Genomic DNA, 17,138 nt, shown 5'->3' with positions numbered 1-17,138 from the left:
ATGAATACATTTCTGCCCAGGTCTATCTGTCATTCGAGGGATAAATGTTTATTGCGTGCATACATTCCTTCAACTGTAATTGAAACAAAAAAATATACTGAGAAAAATATGCCTCCATCAGTCTTTTAAATATTTTCTTCTTTAATTATAATAACTTACTTACTTTTTTCACAGGATGAGCATGTTCTTGAGAGCATTGAATTACCTCATGTTGAGAGTCATTTGCGAGCATGGGAGATGGAAGTGTTTCGCACGTTAAACCGTGGCTGCTGCCCACCAAAGGCATTGGTTCCAGATCTTGTGGGGAAGACAGTGTGTGCCACTCGTTTCTTACGGCCTCTCGCCCCACCTCCTGGACTTCCTTTGAGTGAGTGGAAATTCTGAACTTCCTTTTGAAGAAAGGCTTGTTTGTGTCATCTTTTAGGGAGATTCACTTAGGAGAAGTACTGCCCAAAAATTTTGGGATTTTTAAGCCTATCTTTCCCCTTCTGCTGGCATTATTTTGAAGTGCGTACTTGATACATTTGTGAGGACTGAAAGAATTAGTGATTATTTCCTCTTGTATAACGTTAATAGAGCATATTAAAATCTGGAGCATCTGTATGCCTAATAAGTAGAACAGGGCTAACTTATGCTAATTGCATTTTATGCTATGTTATTTATTGTTCATTTATTATATTGTACATTACTTTTGTTTTGCTTGCTTCTACGATGTAGAATGTGTTCAGAGCGTAATATCGAACGAGATTGGTTGTATTTATACAATCAAGCTCATTTGATATCTTGCCTCAATTAATACAATTGTAAAGATTTAAAAAGAACTAACTGAAGTTGTTGGGGTGCCGAGTCTTCGTGCGGACTTATTTTCTTGCGCGTGACATACTGAAATGAGGGTGTCTCCATAGAGTAAGTGTATATACTTACTCTATGGTGATATATACTTACTCTATGGTGTCTCTTATATGCTGTCAAATATGACAAGTTTCTGGCCTCAAGTCCTGGAATGAGTATTAATCTTTGAAGTACCTACTCCAAGTGTATATTTTGATGAATGCAACTACTTCATGGCATTACAGCTTCCAAAAGAGGCAGCGGAGCAGTTGCTGCAGATTGGCTGGCACGCTTTGTGTCCATGATACCCTTATCATCTGGTCATCAGCTGACAGATATTTGGTTGAACTCTGAAGTGAGTATTACTGTATGAGTATTCATTTGCCTCTTAACAAAAAACCTAATCTGGAATTGAAGGACGAGGCATGCCTATCATTTGAGCCAAACTAAAATTTCATTTAAATTCAGGCTGCATTTTGGGAACAAATGCCTACGAAGACCAAGCCATAATAACTACGGGTGTTTTAGTTTAAAAACGATGATGAATATAAATTTTATCATTATTCAAATGAGATTTATAGCTTATTTAATGAAATCCATGCTTTACCAATGCATAGGAATTGGGAAAAAAATTATCTACATAGGCAAACCACATGCCACCGAAGCTCTCCTTGAAGCATAGTTCTAGCTACTTGCCTGTAAAAAGCATACGATTGATTGAAGTTTTATGTGTGTGAATCTTGATAATTTTAGAAATACTTTATAATGACCAAGTACTTTCTGCATCACTGAATTTTGCATGGAATTAAAAATAGTTTCTAAAATAAACAGCTACATACAGTGGTTCCGATTCCACTCCATCTGCAGTGGCCCAAGCCCCCGCAAAAATCTGTTATGGGGTTGAGGAAAAAATGTGTCAGTTTTGCCGATTTTCCCCAGAATGTCCAGTTATTGAGAGTCTTGTTTTCAGGGTTCCAATGTTGTTCATTTCAAATGCTTTCAAAACCTTAAAATTCACTATGTATTTATAAAATTTCCCGGGGCAAGACCCCCCTTGGGGCCCCCCAATATTTTTTATAGCTCAGCACCCCTGGCTACATATTAATTTTCTTGAAACAGGTACATGCAGGTGAGCTTCATTTCTTGTACTGATAGAAAACCTTCGCTTTGTCTTCTAGCAAATGCTAAGGCTTCTATGTGGAAGTCGTGTGGACCACGCCATTCTCTTAACATGCTTGTTCATGCACCTGGGCCTAGAGGTATGGTTAGCTCAGGGATCCGGTCTTCCTGATGGACCAAATTGTGCATTTGTGCTCACCAAAGGAATCGGGAAGGGCTACAATGAGAGAAAGTGCTTTGAGACTAGAGGAAAATCTCCTGATCATGGAAGAGGAACATCAGTAAGTTAATTTTTTCTCCCCAGATTTAATGTTCTGCCAAATATACACTGCCTGACGGTGAAATAGGTATTATACGAGTAAATTTTTTGCCTGCACTTGTCAAAGACGGGAGTGAAAAACTAAGTATTTATAACTGCCAAGCATTTTCACATTTTTTTGCAAATTCTACTGTAAATAATGTGATTCAAACATTTTTTTCAATCAATCTTATTGATGGTTTGACAAATGGTTGGCAAAAGCAGAATACATAGATCGGGAAGTTTCTTTATTATGCTGTTGCTGGTTCTTAAATTTAAATTCACATGTAAGTGAATGGAAATTGGCTTACCAGCTTTGGCATGATCATCAAACTTTCATATCTCTGTGGCTTGCCTCTTCAATTTCTTACTTGTAATATCTACCATTTATTGTGATACTATAATGCACTCATGTACCTACACAATAAAATCCAGTTTTTAAAAACTGTATTGATTCAGTTCTTTAGTCCTCTGGTCCCTCAAATTAGTACAAAAATTCCAATCCAATAATTTTTGTGGTTCTTGTCTACCATTTCTTGAGCTTTGACCATTATGGGAACCAGAAGCTAAAGAAAATTGGAGTGGAAATAAGTTACACAAAACATAGTTATAAAACTTTTCTTGAGAACATGTCGTACTTAAAAAAGAGTAATGTTGTGGATCCAGTCACTAATAAGATAGGTGATTAGTAATTTTTGGTAGCTTTAATTAATAGCCATTGGTAATTATTGAATGGCAAATGAAACACTTGAGTAAGAATCAGGACTAAGAACCAAACTGAAAACCAATGCCAGGAACTCTATCAGGTTTTAACTGACGAAACATTCGACCCAAACCATCCAGTAAAAACATCCTCTAATTTTACTTTCCTATCACAGGGCAGCAGGAAAGGTTGGAGGGAGGAGCAAGCAAGTGGTGATGATGAGAGTGAAGATTTTGAGTCTGAGTATGATTCTGATTGGTGGGTGTGGGATCCAGTCAGAGGTCAGCGCTTTGAGGTCAGAGATCCCTTCTGCCCCCTGCAGCACCTATGGTGGCTCACAAATGATCAGAATGTGAGTGCACATCCGGTCTTGAACAGAGAAAAATATATCTTCCGTGCTTTGTAAATTGTTGTTTTTTTACTTACCTTTGTTCTGCCATCATATTTTTTTCTAATGAGGTTACATGTCAATCAACAAGCTGGAGATGAATCACTTGACTTTAGAAGTGTTGCTCCCTCTTTGCTGCCATGAGCTGGAAATTAATGAAAGTTCCTTTTGAAGATTGATTCTCTTCCTCAATGAGTCAACGTGAAAGTTGATTTGGAATGGAGAGGGTAAAGCTCACCACGTACTGAGCTATAGGCATGTGATATGTCACACATTAAGGTTGTGGGCCAGCCCCTTTCCTAGGGGCTACCTAACACTTAAAGGACTTGTATTTGGTGTGTCTGAAATGTTCATCCAGGCTTTGAACCTTGAACTCTCCAATCTATAGCCCAACACTCTACCCACTAGGCCTCCATGAATGATTCCTTAGATAGATTAAGGGTTAGAGTTGATAGATTTAAACATATTTTCTATGGAAACAAATATCTGGTGAAACTATGGTGTGGAATAAGAAAATTATAAATGTAACTATGGTACAACAGTGAAGGTCACCAGGTATTTTTGAAATGAAAATAATTTTTTTCTTCTAAATGGCAAGAGTGATTGAGTATTGAATGTATCTCCATTATGTATTTCATCTCGGTATTCAAATATTTTAAGAATAAACTCATGCTACCTACCAGTTTAAAATATTTATGACATCAACTTCTGATGTCACCTTGTGAAATGAAAAACATAATGGCTAGGCTACACTCAATTATGAGGATCTTAATGAAAGCATGTGGGTAGTATATATTTATCAGAGCTCTGAAATTGTAACTTCAATAATTTTGTGTATGATTTTTGCCTTGCTGATAGATTTGGGCAAATATTCAGCAAGATGACCAACCTCAGCACATGAACTTCAATTTTGAAGTCCGTCGTGACTGGTGGCCTGCCTTCTCACAAGCTGCTCCTTCAAGTGGTCTATTCTCAAGCCTTCTTTCCTACCTCCCACGATGGTTCTCAAAATTTGACTCTGGAGCAGACGGACAAATACAGGTACTGCACCACAGATGTGTTCATCCATTGAATAGCATTGAAACATAGCTTTTGTGACAATGAAAGCTATATAAATCACTTTCTATGACGTTAAAGGCTCCCTCCTCAGTGGTCGGCAGTGTGCAGCCAGAAACCTTACCTTATGAATCTCGTGCCGCTGCTTTGCTGCGTGCCAACCGACGGAAAGGAGGCAAACGAAAAGGCAAGGAGGACACCTTGGAGAACAGCCCTGATCTGTATTTAAAACAGCTTGAAGAGAGGCTGGAGAATCACTTGCAGTCTTGTGTTATGCATTGGAGGAAAAACAATCTGTAAGTTACCAAGGATCACAGACTTTCCCCACAAATTGATAGAAGGAATGATTCTCGGGTTTCCCATTGTGTCTATGGGTTGATTTCTTCTGATATATCGATCACCCTGAAGATTATGGCCTTGAAGTGAAAGACATCAAATCTTGGACCCAGTGGAAAACCTGAGAACTCATCCTATGTCATCTGGTGTTCTGCCTGTTGGCAGGTCCGACACCAAAAGGACCAGTCTAAATGGTCTTTTCTTCTTCCTCGGTCTTAAATTCGTTTTCTTAAGGACACCACATACATAGCTGTAGGTAATCTTCAAAACAGGGATGGCAAGTGAAACAAAACAAAAATCTTTCGTTGCTACCCAGAGGGAAGTGAAAATACGAGGCCTAGGTTTAATTTCGTTTCCGCATGAAATTAAAAAAACCAAGGAGTTTAGTTTTGATGCGGGACGAAACTGAACTCCCACGAACAAAACTAAATTAAATGAAATTCCGCTGCTAATAGTTTCGATTTTAGACGTTGACTGGAGGGGAATGAGAGGGAATATCATTATCTGGTGTTCTAGTTTAAAGTATACCGGGACTAGCCGCAGTGATAACTTTTACGGGTGTCACCCGCAATTGCTCAGGATTTGATCATATGCTCAGCAGTCCAGTAACATCTTGTCCGGTAGTGTCCGAAAATATCCACAGGGAATAATGACGCCTCGATAGCTTAACTAGCTAAAGCACTCGACCGGAAATCAGGGGATCCGGGTTCGAATCCCGGTCAAGGCGAATGATTTTTTCTCTGTGGATCTTTCGCACGATCTGGTGTTCTGCCTGTCGGTAGGTCCCTCATGTCAACGCCGCACCGACCCCACTCCCTCCTGTCTCCAGCCGTATATTTGAAGTCTCTGTACTTTCCCATCTTCAAACTATCAATCAACTTTAACCTTCTCCTTCCCCTTCTTCTGATTACTTCCACCATTCCCTCCAAGGCTACCTTCAAAATGCCATTCCCTCTCATCAAATTTCCCACACAGTTACCCTTCCTTTTATTTATTTTATCCATCGATGTTCTTTCCTCATCTATCCTATTCAACACTTGCTCATTCCTTACTCGATCCGTCCACCATATTCCCTCCATCTTCCTCCAAACCAACGTCTCAAACGCCCCAATCCTGTCCCTGTCTCTCTTCCCCATCGTCCAAGTCTCAGATCCATACACAAACACACTCCACACATAACACTTCACCAATCTCTTCCTCAATTTTATGTCCAGTCCCTTGTTACACAACACTCTTTTCTTCTTAAAAACTTCTTTTGCAATTCCTATCCTTCTTTTTATTTCTCCTATACTTTTCCAGTCCTCTGTTATCGAAGTCCTCCTATATCTGTAATTAATTTCACCACCAGAAATTATCTTGTCTTAGACACTTCTTCTAATGTTGTATGTTAAGTTACATTTTGTTAGCTTTCTTGAAGCGGTCAGCTTCTTGAAAGCTTCCGAGTTGGCTCCAAATGAGCCAACTCAGAAGCTAAAAATGTAAATCGCCAGATGCAGAGTTGCATTTAGGTATGACTCTCCTCAAACACCATGGCACCTTACTCATGGGATCTCACTCCGTGAGAAGTTACAGGGGTCAGGTAAAAGACTGCAGACATTGCTGACCAATAAAAAGTCCTTGAGGCGGGCACGGAGTGACGTGAAAGCTGGACGAAGCACGGGGATGCAAAAGACTTGGGGAGTCTTGCGTGGGATGGTCTATGGTTTACCTGCATTTGGTGCCATCCACTATTCTGTATTTGGGAGGTCAATTAAACTGTAAAACCAAACTCCCGACATTTTCCCCTTTGAGGCTTCCCCAAACTCATTCCTCTTTTAGATGAGGACTTCGAATATTTTGTGATTTTGATGGCATCAGGTTAAGAAATTAAGTGCAGATCACGTCTGTTGACAAGGTTCTCTCTCTCAACACACAGACATACATAATTTCCTCTGTTTTGTATATGTATGTATTATCGAAACTCCCTTAACAGGGTCCAGTCCTTGACAACGACCTTCAACCAGCTCCATCATTTATTGTGTTCTGTCCATTTTGAACAAGAAAATAAAATTCAATCCAGCTTTAAATGAAGTGTAAAAATTTCATTCCCAATTGAATATTTCAACACAATTTTGCCAAACGTTCCTCCAAATTACTCACATAACATTTTTCTCCAGATGTGGAAGATGGATTGGAGAAAGATATTTTGACATTTTTGCCATCATTACTAGTTTTACTTGCCTTATTTGGCCATCTCAACTCCTTTCCAACAGGGAATCCTTTTAGGAATTCCTACTGGTTATATATCTCCCTCATGGTCCATGCTCAGTGGTGTAGCCAGAGGAGGGTCCGGACCAGCCTCCCCCCCCCCTGCCCTATTGACCCTATATTGGCTGCCAATATAGGGCCAATATCCAAATGTAACATTTTGCATTTTTTAGCCGATATTGGCAGCCTATATTTACCCAGTAACCATGGTTTTGGACCCTCCAAACGAAATTCCTGGCAATGCCACCATCCATGCTTGTGGTAATCCTTTCCAAGTAACAAATACAAGTCTTTGGTAATGTGGAGAATAAAGCCTCTGCACAAAGAAAAAACTGTGCTTCCTTTTACCATATTCCTAACTTTTTGGTCTTTCCAATTGCAAGGACTGTTTGGAACAGACATGGGTCATCCTTATTAAGGAAGCTACTTCCCCGTTTGGAGCATCCTATTGTTGGTTCAAGTGATCACTCTGTGGATGAAAACCACCTTTGGGAATTGAAGAGTCTCATGTCTTCTCATAAGGTGAGTTTGACAAAGTCTATTTAGGATATTTTTTAGTCCTTTGGTGTTCACCACACAATTCATTTCTTACTTGCTCTTGGTTTCATGGCCTCAGGCCTCATGAAATTTACATAGATTCTCCATTTTTGAGAAAATAACCATCAAAATTTTGTTAATCAAGAATCTAGTTTACACTAATAAAACACTTGACTCATGAGAGAAAAACCCATGATATTAGTAATTCAATCACACCCATCCAAAGTTCATGGGATGGATAAATGGATCCAGTTCTAGGAATTAAAAATAATTTATATCCCATTCTAACTAGTCTAAACGGTTGTGTGTTTCTCAGTTGTCATTCATTTACATGGGAAGGATCCATTCTTTTCACTATGGGGCGTGACTATCACTACCAAATAATAGTCAATAGGGTGGTTTCCTATTATTTTTTATTGCCTAAATCGAAAGATTATTACTCCTGGAGTACGTATTTCACGCTTTTAGATTTTTAAATGACGATATCTATTTTTCACGATAATATGAAAAGTGAAAATTTTCAAGAGCACGAAAACGCGACGGCTAAGTATGAATGCTGAGAAAACTCTGTGTGATGTCGTTCTGGTTCCCGCTGCCGCAAGTGAGGTGACCTAGGGGCGAGGCTTTTATTGCCTAAATCGAAAGATTATTACTCCTGGAGTACGTATTTCTCACTTTTAGATTTTTAAATGACGATATCTATTTTTCGCGATTAAATGAAAAGTGAAAATTTTCAAGCGCGCGAAAACGCGACGCGTAAGTAGGAATAATGGGAAAAAGTCCGTGCGACGCATTTCTGGTTCCCCCTCCCGCCTTGTGAGGTGACCTTGATCGAGGCTCTGAGCGCTGATAGGACGCAGGATGCTAGCGGGTAGCTGAGTACCTTCCTGGCTGGTAGCGCTTGGCTTAAAAAAGGTTTATTAATACCTTATCAAACGAAGAAAACTTTCCGACCTTAGCCAGTTTTAATAGGTGATTATTGAGACATGTTTCCCTGAGCTCTGTGCTTCATGCATGCATTGGTAACCTCAGACGATGTATAACTCCTATCCTCTCGTGTAGAAACTAGGTCCCTGTGACGTCACGTGGAGTGGAATCGCATGGGCGCCAATCAGGCCTTTTTTAAATGAGGATAAAATTTGACCATTGCCATTCGTCTAAACCGTTGTTTCAAAAACCAAATTATATGTATATTATGAATACACTAATGTTGGGTAAGGAATCGTAATCAATTCCTTTCGTTTTCTTTGATGAAGGAAACTACCCTATTGTACTATATCTACGTACATAATGGACCATGATGCTGAAATTCCCTATAGTAATTGCTAGCAGAGAAGTTTTGTGTTACAAGTATTTTTTTAACATCTGAGTTTATTCACTAGGTTTACAAACTTAAAATATTTGAAATAAGGGTTTTTGTTTTAAATCCCAAATATGAGAATACTGTTTGCCTGTCTGACCCCTGTGTCCCCCCAGAAGAAACTCCTGGATCCACCCTTGGGGACATATATGTGATACCTAAAATAGGAATGAATCATTTGATCTGTGTTATCTCCTCATTAAAATTTATTGAAATTTTACTTAATTACTTTGATAAAATTTATTTTCTCATAGGTTTGTGGTTTCCCAATCAATGTTCCATATGATGGAATGGCAAGTGCAAGGGAAGCTTTGAGGACAACGGGAGTGTACTCCATCAATGAGCCAGGGGTTGAGTTTGCCTTGGCCGTTTACCTCCACCCATACTCTGGGATTAAAGGAGAGAGCTCATCAGTGTTGTCCCTTTGGGTCTATGTCGCCTCTCTTGTCAGCAGAAGATCTCATTTAGATTGAAAGGTAAGTGTCTTACCTTGTACTACCTTTTTCTAACCACAGGGATTTTTAAAATGCTTTGAAATACCAGAAAACCTCTCTGGCAACTACATACAGTAAAACTTCTATCCAACAAACCCCAATACAGCAAAAGTTTTAAGGAAACCTTCCTATTTTGAAGTCATTGGCCCAATCCTGAACCCGTCGAATGGACAATGCACGCAAAAAATTGGAATGAACTTCTCCAATTATGAAAACTCTCTACAACGAAGTCTTAGCTTGGGCCCAAAACATACAGTGTCCCTCTACGACGAATTATTGAGAAAAAACATAGTACTTTGCATTTACAAGTAATTCTTTCCATAATGAGCAGGAAGCAGAACCACAGCGGAGGGTACCGCATCTTAGCCGTTCTGCTCCGAGCTTCGAAGGATGGGTACAAAACAATGGGTACGCAAGAAACTTGATGCTCTGGCTTAGTGAAGGCAACAGTCAACTCTGATGATTTTCACCATAAGAAACATGCTAGGGAAGCCAAAGCTCCACTTCGCACAGCTCCATCTATTGCTCTGATCTGCGTGGCTCTGTCTATTGCTTTGTTCAGTCTATTATGTATTCCACTTTGAACAGGAGCGCTTAGCAAGTCATTGCTCCTTTCTAAACTGCTGAGGTGGTTCACAAATCGAAATGGTTTGATAGAAGATCCTCATATGTATCACCTTCATACAATGTTACCCCCTACAGCCAAGTCATTGTTTTTCGGGTCCCAACAAATTCGTTGTATAAAGGTTTTACTGTACAATTAAGCCATTTAACTTTGATGGGGCATCACATGTTTATCTTATACTACCTGTTCTTAACCACAGGGAATTTTCAAATGTTTCTAAGTGCCATAGTTTCTCTCTGGAAACCATATACATAATTCAGCCATTTAACTTTTCATGGGAATACCACTTCTTTAAAATACATAGTTACGAACTTCCTGTGAGTGTGCGTATTTGAAGCAGGTACATAATAGAAGGAGCATTCGCATGTAAAGAATGTAACTGCACTTAAAAATTTCAACCAAGTAGTAAAATACCAAAGAAAGTCATCAGTGTCCAAAACAAAAGTATACTCTCAACCCATACACAATCAGTTGTAAGCAAATATGTAATAAGTTAACTGGTTATCAGTCTCCTGTAGAAAGTTACATATTTTATAAGACTAGATAAGGCCTCAGCAAGAAAATATTTTTCAGGGGTTCATTCATTGAAACATTTAAGAGTGTGTGCTCTTACTATGTAATGCCATATCACCCTAACAGTAAGGGGGAATTGAGCCACTGAACCCCGTAAACCCTTCCCCCCTGAATCACTAACATTTACAATCTAATGTACAAGTATGTAGCTATAGAAGGTATATGCCTGAAGGAAGCAACTGATTATGATTTCACACCTACTTAAATAGGGTGAAAAATATATCTGTCACATGAAGGATTAAATTCAAACGCATTGGAGTGGTTTGTATACTTAAGTTTTTTAGGAAGCATTTTTTACTAATGAATTAGAATACACATTACACAAAGAGGATTTTTCATTATAACTTTAATTGACCAGTCACAATTGCGGCATAAACATTGCTATGAAATGAGTGTATCTATAAAATTGGAAAAAGTGCAAATTATTAACCATGGATAAATACATCACAAACATTCCCTATCTTCTTTGTTTGCTGATTATTTGGTTTATAGGTGCAACAACAGTAATGGAATGTGATAAGAAATTTAACTCCGCCATTCAAGCAGCGATAATACCTGCCAAATATTAAACATTTGCAAACAAAATGCTCACACAATAATCAATTAATACAGATAAAACCAACTTTCACAAACTAATGGTATTTGCTCAAGTTTATAATACTTTTTTGAAGGTGTAAATTAATGGAATCAGGAATTTAAGTAGAGCACATGGTCACAGATTCAATACATAAAAAGACAACAAATTTTAATAAAAGGGATGACAAGATAAAATAAGCATTTACACACAGCAAACATACAATGATCACCATTTAGGTGTACCGCACATGACAAATAATTCACAATCAGCATTTCCTTGTAGAAAATAAAAGATCAGCAATATACTGTTCTAATAGGTACAGAAAATATCTAGGATGAAAATCTAGTCCATTCCCTTGAAGCATATGCAGAGCAACTTGAGAGCTCAAAACAGAAAATCTGTAGCTGTTTGTGGGAATAAATTTTTCATTTAAACTCAAAATTACGTTGCATGAGAATCCATGTCATAATTGAATTTTAATGACTGATAGTAAACAGTCATGTTTTGAGTTTTCGATTTTATCCATATTTTTATCATCACAGTGGTTACATTTCTTATACTGAGCTGTAGGTATTCTCCGGCTAATATTAATTTGTGTATTGCATGCTCTTTTATTGACAAAAATGAATATTCCAAACATCGTGTGGCTACAAATTCTCCCAACAAAATCAAACAGTTCCATACGTTGAAAGGGTAAAGATGAGTTCAAGGTTAAAAAAGAGTAAGAGTGCATGTGTATTAAAATACAACATGACTGTTTAATAATTATAAAGACTATGAAAAAAGTAAGTTCAGATGTGAGGGAGTGACCAATTCTGCAGGAACCATAAGTTTTCTTCATTAATTTATCCCTTCATGTTATCATGGAGAAAAATTCCAGGCAAATGCTAATTAGGAAACATTTTTCTTCCTATTATCCAAAGGATCAACTTTTTTGTACATGTATACACAATACAGCTATATACACAATTCGTAATGGAATTTTTCCATCCATATGAGAAATTGGAAAAGGACTTCATGCATTTTCACATTCATAGTGAAAATTCTATTTCTTTTTCTTCAACTGGAAGACTTTCCGCATGGTAGAACATAAAGTTATTAATTATGCTTCAAAATTTAAATATACTTTGATGGTAGAAGCCATTTTGTTATTTGCCATTTTGTTATTTGCCTGTGTTATTTGCCACTTCCATTCCAGTCTTCTCTGATGTAAATTTGATGACCACCTATCTGAACATTGGCTTACTATTAAGTAGGATATGTCCTTGGGTCTCCCTACCAAGGTCTGTGGTTGAAACCATAATCATGTGCAATGACTCAGTCAGTCACCATGTTCATTGTTAACCAAAAAGATGATGGCACACTACATCATTGAAACATTGGAAATTTCAACTGCAGAACTGACGGGTAATTTTTTTAACAGAATATCCTAAGCATTCCCCAGGAAAGCATGAAATCTTAAATACACGATGATACTAATGGAGCATAGCTGAGTCATTAAAGACCACAAGATCTATTCTCATTCTGCAACTGACGTGATATCCATGGGAAGTCAACAGACCACTGTTGTACATATTTTACTGAGAGTATCAGGAACAAAAAACTGGGTAATGTGGCTGAGAAGGGAGCTTAGGTTGAATTACAAGCACTGATACTTAGATCCTGTTGTGTTCCCTATCTGGCAGAAAATTCCTCATACCACATTAGGTACTTTCTGTACAGGTTAATTCAATGATTAATTTAGTTTCCCACCATCACTCAGGAAATGCTATCATGTACATACTCAGAGTAAAAATAATAATCTTCACCATAAGTTTGGCTGGTTTAGAGAACCTCATTACAGCTTTAAGTAGATAAATGATTTTCATAGTCAAGCCAATTTAACTTCATTGCCAAGAGGATTTAATGTAACATTTTTTGGTGCAGACCTAAATTATCTAGTAACAGAAAACTATTACACAGCACAAAAATATGAGCATGATATCAGTCATTACATAATACCAATAGTCATATATTTTAACAGTAAATCAAGGTGATTGTTAGGGTTGCATGATAAAAAGGAAATGCTGTTTGTGAAGCATTCATATATTTTACAAAATAATGAGGTAGCTGAGCACAAATGTATCATATTTTCCATACTTGAGCCATAACCTTGGTTATCAACCTTACTGACACAATTATTTATGCAAAATATTGTTGCAAATATTCAGAGGGGTCCTTATTATTCATCATTTATCACTTACTACTAGGATAAAGATTTTACTGGCTGAAAATGCATACATTCTGCTCCCACTCATTTCGTTCGTTATGAGATGAGGAAACATATGCAGAAAATTAAGTAAAACTATAATCTGTTCACTTTATGTTTGATGGTGAGCTTTCGCGAGAGCCATATGCTCTCGGAGGGCTTCCCCCTGAGGGGTGAGGAGAAGTACGGAGAGAAAGAGTAGGAGCGAACTTGGTGTTGCCAAATGTATATAGTTGCCCTAGTCTGTCACTGAAAATGTGTGAGTCTTGGGTGGCCACAGGTATTTTGCACCTGGTACTGAGACAATATACCTAGAAGCAGTGACGTAGCGAAGTGGGAGGTCTGGGGGATCTGGACCTACCCCCCAAATATAAAAACACCATTACTTTGCTTCTCAAAAGGAAAAAAAATTGAAAATCATGAATTTCCATAAGATTTCTTTGAAAAATGAAGTTTTTTCGCTTATTAAAAGTGTTTCAATTGGTTTTTAAACCTCCACTTAGTACCCTGTATTTAAAAAATTTCCCCCCCTTGTTTTGGACCCCCACCAAAACAAAATTCCCGACTATTCCACTGCCTAGAAGATGATTCATTTAGAGGATGTTGAGGATGATCCTTGCACAGAAGCCAATGGCATTATCAGCTACCATGCTGAATGTGGGATCATTGGTGAAAGGCATGCTTTAACCCTTTCACTGCCAGCCCATTTTGGGTGGGATGTGCGAAGACTGCCAAAGCTATTTTCTGGAACGGGCAACATTTCAGATTTTAAAATTTTTCAGCTACCTAATTTTATTCAATGCATCTAGATTTTTTCCCAATACTTAAGATACATTAATATCTCATAACCATAGATAATTTATGGGGGTTTACTTAAACTACAGCCGTTGAAAAAGTCACAATCACAAAAAAAGTCAAATAAATCAGCCCCTGGCAGTTTTTGCTCAACCAGCAACGGCCGATATATCCGCCCGATGGCAGTAAAAGGGTTAAGACAAACATGGAGAACGCATGAGTTTTGGCAACACTGCTCCACAAGCAGATTCACGATGTTGACACAGCGGTGGTCCGAGAGCGACTGAATTTTTCGAAGCTCCTGGCCACGCCTGCTGTCTGCTGATTCGAAAAGGGAAAGTCACAGGTCGAAAAACTTTCCTTCCCCTTTTCACCTCAAACTTTAGCTACACCAGCTCACCCTCTAAGATAAAATGAACAGAGTTTAACAACAAGCATTTTATAATCAGAAGAGAATTTTCAGAAACACTTCTCAAGAAGAATTTCAAACCAATTAACCAAAAGATTTCACGCTCAATATCATAATTCTGAAAAGATATTAGTTTTAACAAGCAAATTATGTAGCATGAAAGGTTCATGAGGGAACCATTGCCATTTATGTAACCCTTTCACAGCCAGCAAATGCAAGATAGCACTTTTATTAAAGACCTCTTTGGCTGGTTTCTTGAGTTTTGCATTGGGCAGATTTGAAATATATAAATAGATACCAAAATACTTTACAAGCTAACGTTGATTTTTCTATGATTAAAAGTACATTTAGAAGCTGGATTTTGAGAAATTATTCTAGTAGGTATGGAGGAAACTTCAAAGTCATTAAAATCAACAGTTTTACATTTTAGTACGCAGGTAAAACTACCAACCAAAATGTCTGCCAACCACAATTAACGCAACAGTAATAGGGTTTAGCAAGAAGTATCTTTTCATTTCATTTGATCATTAAAGTGAAATTCAACCTACAAGGCAATTAAATTGTCTACAGAGACAGAATACCAACAATAGACATCAAGTTTGCATGACCGTTTAAAATACTTGGATGCAGAGATAAGTGATTTATAATTTAACTGCCTTAGTAGCAATGTTATCGACAAATAAATATGTAAAGCCATAGTACATATAGATGAAGGCTTGAGAGACTTAGGGTAAAAGGTTTTAGAGATAAATAAGATGTTACAAGTTCAATGAGGACTAAGACAATCACTATAGGGCAGCTTTGGAGGAGGATTATTCCCTAAAACGTATCTAGAAAGGTATTTAGAAATACTCTGGTAGAGCTTTATGAAGACTCCAATCATGGTTACCAAACAGGAAGCATAGTAACACCAAACAGCATTCGACTCAATCCATTACAGATCTATCTATAAACAGTATCACTATTATGGAGGGCATTCAGCATGAGAAGAATATTCCTTTCAAGTGCAAAATATCGATCTGGAACTAAGATAATAACTTGAAGCCAATGTGGCACTAAAATTCTGCGAGGAAAATGGCTTCTACCTGTCTAACACATCAATGGACAATGAATACAAAGCAGGAAATTTACAAATAAATACGTAACTATGTTATAATTTACTTATTTCAGTTTCTCTTTTGTCCCTTATATCTCATTGTACACGTCTCAATGTCATATTGATATAAATGATCTACTAATCTTTCCAGTTCACTGTAAAACAGAAATCTTGAATACGTATTATTTTTTTTAAGAGGGAACTTCATACTAGCCAAAAGTTAACACCAATGGATTCACCCGGGCAATTATGTGGAAATATTATCAAGGGAACCTAGTATGAGTCAAGGTCAAGACAGATGATTTTTCCTCACTGGAATTAGAGCTGCCTTTTCCTTTTTGGTATGTTTTCAAATTGACTTGACTAGCACCACCAAAAATACAAGACATGTGCAGCATACATCATAGTACTGAAATGGAAAGGAAAACATTGGTGCACAAGTGATGAATGGTTTGCACTAACAATTGAATCAGTAGGATACTAATTATGAAGCTGACGCACAATATGACTGGTAACTATCAACACCTCTATAAATTAGGATTACACGCTATAAAACATTGACAACACTAAATATGAAGCCATTTCTTTCCGCAATTGTCATATCAGGTCCTATCAAACATGGAAGATAAATATAGAGAAATTTTGCATTGATAGATATGGGCATTTAAGGAGCCTATGAGGACAGCACTGACTTTTTGTTAAATAACAAACATGACAGATTTAAACAAAATATGTACATGATTTTTACAGGGCCGGATTAACCCAAAGTTACGCTATAGGCACCTCCCCATTGAGCCCCCATCCCTCCCTGAATTTTATGATAAGGCATAGCCACTAGCATGAGGTAAGGTTCAGAAAAAAGGAATAAACAGATATTTGGCTGACAGCATAAGTTTATGCTTGAATTTTTACGCAGGGAAAACATAGACAGTTCAATTAAAAAAAAACAGCTTGGAGTAAAACTACATGAAACAGTTTAAATTTTATGCCACTAAAACACTTTATACCAACAATATTTAAAGAGAGGCAAAGAGGGCACCAGCAGGCAGATGGAACCCACATAATAAGCATTCTCACGGCGGTGCCCTTCGAGGCACCTCCAGTACAGATCATTTCCAGTTGCCTAACAGAAGGTGCCCTTTGGACTGCGACGCCCCAACCTTATTTTGCCTTAGGGTTAATTCGGCTCTGGAGTTTTATATAACAATTATGTATAAAGGACTAGAAGTCAGTTCATAGGCTGAAATTTTTAGTTCCCACATGAATATTCATGCTAAGCAGGTAGACAAGGTGACCCATGTACTGCATTAAGCTCTTAAAACAATTCATGCAGCTGGTGATTATTTTAACCCCAAGATGAAGTGCATGCCAACATAGAGAGCATTCTGCTGAACTTTAGCATACTAACCATTAACAAATTTTCAAACTTAACAATATAAATTCAAT

General features: G+C 37.7%; 1 protein-coding gene across 1 annotated transcript in view; it reads left to right on the top strand.

Moving 5' to 3' along the window:
* LOC124163594 (coiled-coil and C2 domain-containing protein 2A) overlaps window positions 1–17,138 on the top strand; it is a 150,386-nt gene that overhangs the window by 127,189 nt on the left and 6,059 nt on the right. The window contains exons 23-30 of the mRNA XM_046540606.1: window positions 175–367; window positions 1,077–1,186; window positions 2,010–2,231; window positions 3,127–3,303; window positions 4,198–4,380; window positions 4,477–4,691; window positions 7,362–7,500; window positions 9,130–9,351. Of these exons, the coding sequence (XP_046396562.1) occupies window positions 175–367; window positions 1,077–1,186; window positions 2,010–2,231; window positions 3,127–3,303; window positions 4,198–4,380; window positions 4,477–4,691; window positions 7,362–7,500; window positions 9,130–9,348 (1,458 nt within the window). The 3' untranslated portion in view covers window positions 9,349–9,351. The remainder of the gene's footprint in view (window positions 1–174; window positions 368–1,076; window positions 1,187–2,009; window positions 2,232–3,126; window positions 3,304–4,197; window positions 4,381–4,476; window positions 4,692–7,361; window positions 7,501–9,129; window positions 9,352–17,138) is intronic.

Source organism: Ischnura elegans, chromosome 8 (assembly GCF_921293095.1).
Source record: "Ischnura elegans chromosome 8, ioIscEleg1.1, whole genome shotgun sequence".
Taxonomy (NCBI): domain Eukaryota; kingdom Metazoa; phylum Arthropoda; class Insecta; order Odonata; family Coenagrionidae; genus Ischnura; species Ischnura elegans.
This window is presented reverse-complemented; position numbering and strand designations above follow the sequence as displayed.